The 8,169-nt window shown below is 42.4% G+C and overlaps 1 protein-coding gene across 2 annotated transcripts; it reads right to left on the reverse strand.

Annotated features, from left to right (window-relative positions):
- Positions 1 to 411: 411 nt before the first annotated feature.
- XCR1 (X-C motif chemokine receptor 1) lies at positions 412 to 7,287 on the reverse strand. Of its 2 annotated transcripts, none has more exons than XM_045529826.1 (2): positions 7,261 to 7,285; positions 412 to 1,777 (listed from the first exon to the last, which is right to left on the reverse strand). In XM_045529826.1, the coding sequence occupies exon 2, from the start codon at positions 1,744 to 1,746 to the stop codon at positions 742 to 744; it is 1,005 nt and encodes a 334-aa protein (XP_045385782.1). In that variant the 5' UTR covers positions 1,747 to 1,777; positions 7,261 to 7,285; the 3' UTR covers positions 412 to 741. The 2 variants fall into 2 exon arrangements, 1 of the variants encoding a protein (XP_045385782.1); XR_006729790.1 differs by lacking the exon at positions 412 to 1,777 and adding an exon at positions 4,058 to 4,131 and having other exon boundaries at positions 7,261 to 7,287.
- Positions 7,288 to 8,169: the final 882 nt, after the last annotated feature.

Genomic DNA, 8,169 nt, shown 5'->3' on the forward strand with positions numbered 1-8,169 from the left:
GAGTGGAATAACAATGGAAAAGTTGGTTGGCATCAGGTTGTAATTCCCAAGTGGTGGCTACTAGGATAGTGAAGTGTCCCATGAAGCTCACACAGAATGCACCCTCTCTTGGGGCTAGGATTGGGGTGGGGGAGTGTCTTCTTTGTTGCTGCATCCCGGTTGTGCCTGGCACAGAGTAGGTGCTCAGTGAATATTTGCTGAATTAACACACACAACTATCGACATTAGTTTGAGGCAGGATAATGAAATTTTTAACCAAGCAGAAAAATTTGGATTTGTTGCATATCTACAGAAAATCTCTCTCCTGATTATACAGATTCTGATCATACCGAATTATGGATCCTACCTGCTGTGATAGCAATCCATTTTAATCAGCTGATTAAAAAGAGGAAAACTTTAAACACACGCTGACATTAAGGACAACTGATGTTCACAAAACATTTAAGTCTAAAGTAAATCTGTGCATCTTTTGGTAATTATTCTTAAGGACAAAATTTGACATAAAAGTATTTTTATGCAACCTCAACAAACAAACAAACAAAACCTCCCAGGTGGAAAGCCACTTGTCCGCAGAGGAGGGGCTCGCGGGCCCACTGGGGTGCTGAATTTCTTTCGCCCCACGCCTGCAGCGGGAGGTGGCGTCCCCACCGTGGCGTGGCGTCCCCCGCAAGGCTCCTTCCTGGTCGGGCGCTCCTTGCCCCCCGCCGGCCCGTCCCCGTGCGCCCCGCCACCACACCGCTCTCAGTAGAAGGAGGCGCCGTCGTGGGCGGAGGCGCCAGGGGACCGGGGGGACAGCGGGGGGATGGGCGCCTGCGGCCCGCGGCCCCAGAGCTTGCGGAGGAGACTTTTGAGGTGCGCGCGGAACTTGACCCCGACGAAGACGTAGAGCACGGGGTTGAAGCAGCAGTGGGAGAAGGCGAGGTTGCGGCAGACGGGCAGGGCGTACTCCAGCCGCCGCCTGGCCTCGCAGGTCTGGAAGACCCCGACGTGCGGCAGCGTCTTCAGGAACAGGAGGAGGTTGTAGGGCGCCCAGCTGAGGAAGTGCGCCGCCACCACGGCGAGGATGAGCCTGACGGTGCGGGGCCGCCGCCTGGAGCGCGAGCGGAGCAGCGTCCTGAGAATCTGCGCGTAGCAGAACAGGATGACCGCGGCCGACAGCAGGAAGACGACGTTGTGCTGGTAGACCGAGGCCAGGAACCACGCGCGTCCGGAATAATCGCAGCTGCCCTCGGAACGCACCCGGTGGGAGATGGCGTCGGGGATGGAGAACAGGATGCTGGCCGACCACACGGCTGTGGTCGCCAGCACGCGGCAGCGGAGCGTGTGCACACGCAGCGTGGACAGGGGCCTCACCACGGACAGGTAGCGGTGGATGGTCATGATGGTCAGGAAGAAGATGCTGCTGTAGAGGCTGATGCAGAAGATCATACTGAGGAGCTGGCAGAGGAAGTCCCCCAGCACCCAGTCCCAGTGGTACTCCGAGATCCACACGGGCAACAAGCAGGAGAACACCAGGTCTGACAGGCACAGGTTGAGGATGAAGACGTTGGTGAGGGACTCCAGGCTCTCATACTTCACCAGGACCCATAGCACCAGGCTGTTGCCCACCAGGCTGAGCAGGAACACCAGGCAGTACAGGATGGTGGTGGTGATGGTGGCAAAGACGAAGGTTGTGTTGTCACACAGCAGGCTGTGAAGGTCATAGTCAATAGAGGTGGTGGACTCTGACATGCCTGAGTACTCCATCCCGACCAGACGGCAGGGCCCGTGAGAGCATCTGAAATGACAGCGACGTGGAGCGTAAAGCCCCGTGGTTAGGCTAGAGATCGTTAGGACCCATATTACCAAAAAAAGGAAGGTCTATGTTTGTAGTGAGATGACGAACTTGTGCCAGAACATAAAGTCAAAAAGCGTATTGTTTGGCGTGGCTGACATTTCTTTTTGCCTATCAAGACTTTCTTAATGAAGGCAGCAGTGAATTGATTTACACTCTGTCAGGAGCCTCCTTTCTCCTTGCAGACTAGCACTTGAGTAGCACTAAGCTGAACCAGTCTCCCAGTGGCTGTAGCGGAAAGAGCCATAGGACTGGATTCAAAGACCTGAGATCAAATCTGATCCCAATTACTGTGCTCTTGGGCAAGACATTTAACCTTTCTGAACCTTAGTTCCTCATTTACAAAATGGTGCTAATGATCCCAGAGTCATTCCTTCATTTACTTGGCAAATTTCTACCAAGCATTTACTATCCTTCCCTCTCTTCCCACAAAGTGCAGAAATCCTGATGGCAGAATTGCGTCAGGGAACTTGGCGTCTCCAGGAACAGCCCTGAAAAGAGCAAAATTATCTAAAGACTACTATGAACCCTGACACTCGGGGGGACCAAAGCCTCATGAACACAGAGGAGTAACTCTCAGAGCAGAGAGCTTCACCATTTGGGAGTTTGGTTTACAGCACATCTTATAGGTGCAGGCAAGTGGTAACAACCTAAGTGTCCAATAGAAGGGGAGGAGGGAAGTAGCTAAGAAAACTGCACTGTCTCTGTTGGTGAGATGTTAGAAAGGGTGAGCCTAGAAGGCTGAGGAGAGAAAAGGGAGCAAAAGGGACTAGAAGAGTTGGACTTTTCCCTGAGAGAGGTGAATGCAACTGCTGTGCCCTCAGAGAAGGAGGGTGGGAGACTTGGGTGAAGCAGTAGCCTGAGCTAGGTAAGAGAGGTCCCATCACCTGCAATGTGCCAGGCAGTATGTGAACACATTATACCATCCTGTTCATTTAATCCTGCAACGCTCTGTAAGGCATGACCACCTCCATTTTACAGGAAAGGAAACTGAGGCTCAGTCTGTTGAATTGACCTTCTTAATGTTATAAAGCCAGTAAACCGCAGAGTCAAGGGTGGAACCCAGGCTCTATTGCCTTTTATTTTGAGGAGACAATTGGAGAAATAGCCTGAGTTTCTCACTGTCTAGGTTGGGGCAAGGGAAATAATAAGGAGGTCTTAGGATTTATTCTATTTTAGGTAGTCAAGTCAATTTGTGTCTCTAGAGATCAAAATGAAGATAGTTGAAAATATTATGTATGGTGGTCTTACTTTGTAGTCTTTGATTCCTAAAGAGGAATGCACATGCTTTTATATGTTTGCTGTCTACTTATGTTTCTTAGTTTTAAAGGAATTATGGATTTTGCTCATTTTTCTACTTGGAAAAATAATATGTTTCTTATGGATTTTTAAGAGCACTTTACTTAGTACTGTCAACCCATTGTGATCTTTTAATTTTTTTTAACATATTGGGTATTTACATTTAAAAATGGGCATATCTGACTCAATGCAACAGTCCTTAATGATCCCTGACATATGCTATGCACTCTAATAGATGCTAGATTCTAGAGTGTAAACATGAGTAATAAATAAATAGCCTTTACCTACAAAAAGCCTGTAGTGTAGAATGAAGCATCTAGATTTCCTATGGTGTGACGGGTTGGACATGGAGATATTTTGAGACAGAGGGCTTCTAAGCACCCTTCGTTTCATACAGGTGACCCCCAAGTCTACTAAGTAACTCTTGTCTTCCCCTGACCCATTGAACAGTACAGGCTGACCATCTTCTTAACATCAACACCCCAGCTTCATGGTTGGAAATTTCTCAAAGTTAAATGGATTCTCCTGAGAAAGAAAATATCTTCTCTCTGCCTCCCTTTATTTTAATTTACTACAAGACTAGTTTTACAGACTATCAGTGTTTTAACACGTTTCACAAATATGGAACAGAGAGATGGGTTGACTTCCTTGGATGAAGATTTGTTTTGTCTATATTGCGAAGGCTGAATCATCACACACCTCTATTCTCAGTGGAGTTCATATATTTTCTCTCATCTCTCCAGAGTAGAAGTCCTCAGGCTGCTCTGGGATAACAGGGAACCATTGGCCAATCCAGTTGACTTTCACCTCTCCCTGCTTTAGCCAGTCTTTTCTTGATCTGTGGTCCTGAATAATGCAACTTGATTGGGTTGCTAAGATGACTTTTCAGTCCATGTCTGCCAGGTTACCAAGTACTGGATTACTTATTGTGTAGAAGGTAACATAACTGGATTCTATGTCTGGTAATGGCTGAGTAAGCTCATATGTGACTGGCACTTCTGTAGATAAAAACCATAAATCCAAATGTGGTTCATATTACATATATTTATGGACCCAAAATAAACAAACAACCCTCTCCCAGGAGTTCCTGAGGGCAGTGATGAGCCACCAAAAGCAGATGACTGCTGAAGGGGATTAGGTGTTTGAAAGTAGAGAACAGTTGAATGCCACTGGATGAGATTCCCATTTTTATGACTTTGGCCTAAGGGCAGGACCTGTGGATGAGGGACAGCTAAAATTCTAGTAACAGACTTATAACTTTTTTTCTGTCTTGAAGAGCAATATGGCCAAGTTTGGGGCAAGTGCAGCCACTAGAAAGTGGGCAGGGGCAATTATAATTATAGAAAGGAAAGGGTTAGAGAGCAAGAGTCCCAAATTCTGTGTACAAATTCTGCCCAAATGTTTGGCTGACCTCTGAACCAGAAATGTACTAGTGAAAGCTAAAAGAACTAACCTGAGATTTGAACTACTGCCCACTTCAAGGAGGACTGAGCTTAGAGTTTGAGCCTGCCAAGTTAAATGCCTACTAAGACAAACAAACTACGGATAAACAGTCAACACTTTTTAGAAGAATGAAACAGAATCCAGAGTCTCCACAACATAACATTCACAATGTTCAGAATACAATTCAAAGTTACTCAGCATATGAAGAAATAGGAAAACATGACACATACTCAAAAGAAAAGACAATAAAGAAACTGACTCTGAGTTTGGGTGCAGTGGCTCAGGCCTGTAATCCTAGCACTCTGGGAGGCCAAGGCGAGAAGATTGCTTGAGCTCAGGAGTCTGAGACCAGCCTGAGCGAGAGATAGACCCTGTCTCTACTAAGAGTAGGGAAAAAAAAGAGAGAGAGAGAGAAAAACTGACTCTGAAACAAGCCACATGTTGGAATTTGCAAATAAAGATTAAAATGCAACTATTATAACGGTGCTCAAGGGAACAAAGGAACATATATTCAGAATGAATGGAAAGATAGGAAATCTCAGCAGAAAAAGACAAGTTATATAAAAGATCCCAAAGGAATTAGAAATTAATAACAATAAGATATCAAGAAAAGCTCCAAAATTTGTAAATAAAACAATCTGTAAGTCAAAGAAGAAATCAAAAGGCAAATTATAAAATATTTTGAACTGAACAATAATGAAAATACCACATATCAAAATTCATAGGATGCAACTAAAGCAATACTTAGAAATCTATAGCTTTAAATGATTGTATTTAAACAGAATAAAGGTTTAAAACCAAAGTCCTAAAATCAATGACCTAAGCTGGAAAAAGAAGACTGGGCCAGACACAGTGGCTCACACTTGTAATCCTAGCATCTGGAAGGCCGAGGCAGGAGGATCACTTGAGCCCAGGAGTTTGAGGGTGCAGTGAGCTATGATGACACCACTGCGCTCCAGCCTGGGCAACAGAGACTTTGTCTCTAAAAAAAAAGAAAAAAAAAAAAAAGAAGAAGAAGAAGAAGAAGAGTGTAATAATAAAAATAAAAACAGAAATAAAGAAAATAGAAAATAAAAAAGGGAAAAAATGAACAAAACCAAAATTGGTTGTCTGACAAAATTTTAATAAACGGATAAAACCTTAACTAGATTGATCAAGAATGAGAGAGAGAATACAAATTGTCAATAATGAGTATGAAAGAAGAATATTGCTCAGATCTTAAAGGCTTTTAAAGAATAACAAATAAATATTATAATTTTTTTTTTTTTTTTCGAGAAAGTGTCTTGCTCTGTTGCCCAGGCTGGAGTGCAGCGGCACCATAGTTCACTGCAGCCTCAAACTCCTGGACTCAAGCGATCCTCCCACCACAGTCTGCCTAACAGCTGGGACTACAGGTCTGTGAGCCTGTGCTTGGCTGATATTTTTTTTTAACATTTTGTTGAGACAGGATCCCACTATGTTGCTCAGGCTGGTACTGAACTCTTGGCCTCTCAAGCAATGCTCCTGCCTTAGCCTCCCAAAGTGCTGGGGTTACAGGCATAAGCCACTGTGCCTGGCCTATGATCAATTCTATGTTAACAAATCCAACAACTTAACTGAACCAATTTCCTTAAAAATTCAATGTACCAAAACTAACATGAGATGATATGGCAAATCTGAATGGCCTTACATTTATTATAGAAATATAATTAACTATAAAAAAGACTTGCCATGAATAAAACTCCAGAGCTAGATGATTATTTTCTAGTGAATTTTTTAAACATTTGGGAAGGAAATAACACCAGTCTTATGCAAACTATCTGCAATAGAGGATGGAATACTTCCCAACTTGTTTTATGAGGCCAGCATAACCCTGACGCCAAAATTAGAGCCCCTAAAATTACAATATGAGAAAACATCAGACCAATATTATTCATGAGTGTAGACACAAAAATCCTTAGCAAAATGTTAGGAAATCAAATCCAGCAATATATTTTAAAAGGATAACACAACATGACCAGATAGGGTTTATCCCAGAAATGTGAGGTGGTTTTAATATTTGAATATCAATCAATTTAAGTCACCATATTAACAGAATAAAGACAAGAACTATATGATCTTTTGTGATAAATGCAGAAAAGCATTTGACAAAACTCAACACCCTTTCATGATATTAAACTCTTAGCAAATTAGAAATAAAAGAGATATTGGGCATCTACTAAAAAAAAGTTACATTCCAGTGGTTTGGTCCCTTTTGCCTGTCGTCTCTCCCCTTCTAGCCTCCTCCCCATCTCAGCAGCCCACCTCAACTCTAAGGGAGTGAATTTAGCTTTCTAGCACATAGTGTAATGTAGATTGAGAAACACAACCCTAAATTATACAACCACAAATAATAACAAGGCCTCACATAAAGACGTGCAGCCAAATAAACCCCTCCACTTCCTTCAGCATAAGGAAAAGGAAAACATTATATGTGTCAGCTCTACTCAAAGTATGGTCCAATGATCAGCTTTTCCAAAAGGAATGCAGATTCTTGGGAATCCCCAGACCAAAGGTATCAGAGCCTCCGGAGGTAGGGCTCCGGAATCTGCATATTTACCAGGCTTCCAGGTGATTCTCATGCCCACCAAAGTTTAAGAACTCTTGAAATAGGCTATTAAAATTAGAGGAAAACATAAGTTTAAAATGTCTGCAAAGGAACTCACCAGAATCTACACCTCTTTGCATGTGTCTTGAGGCAGAAATGGTACTTCTTTGTTTCATATTTCACTTAAAGAAATTGAAACACCTGCCCTGCCCAGAAGGCTAGAGGTGGGGGAAGATTATTTTGAGGAGTCTCAGAGGGAGACAGGTAACAGACAGGTTTCAATTTTTCTACATCTTTACAAACACTTGTTAGTTTCACTTTTTTCTTAATTACAGGGTATCAAGTGATATCTCATTATGGTTTTGATTTACTTTTCCTTAATGAATAATAATGTTGAACATCTTTTCATGTGCTTGGACATTTGTGTATTTCTTTGGAAAAATATTGAGAACCTTTGCCTTTTCAAAATTTGGGTTATTAGTCTTTTTATTATTAAATGGTAGGAGTTATTTCTATATTCTAGATGCTAGGATCTTATCAGAGATATGATTTGCAAATAATTTCTCCTGTTCTGTGAGTTTCTTTTAAATTTCTTAAGGTTCTTTGACACACAAATGTTTTTAATTATCATGAATTTATAAACTTTTTCTTTTGTTGCTTGTGATTTTGGTGCTATATTTAAGAAGTCATGGCCTAATCCAAGGTCACAGAGATGTATACCTATGTTTCCTTTGAACAGTTTTTTAGTTTTAGCTCTGAACTCTCAATTCTATTCCATTCTTTATATCTGTCCTTATGTCAGGACCACTGTTTTGATCACCTTTGTAGTAAGTTTTGAAATCAGAAAGTATGAATCCTCCAACTTTGTTCTTTCTTCTTTCCAAGATTGTAGACCTATACATCAATGGAATGTAATTGACAGTCCAGAAGTAAAGCCATACATCTATGGTCAATTGATTTTTGACAAGGGTGCCAAGACCATTCAGTGGGGAAAGAATAGTCTTTTCAAAAATGGTGCCAGGAAAAC

This window comes from Lemur catta, chromosome 18 (assembly GCF_020740605.2).
Source record: "Lemur catta isolate mLemCat1 chromosome 18, mLemCat1.pri, whole genome shotgun sequence".
In the NCBI taxonomy this organism is placed as follows: Eukaryota; Metazoa; Chordata; class Mammalia; order Primates; family Lemuridae; genus Lemur; species Lemur catta.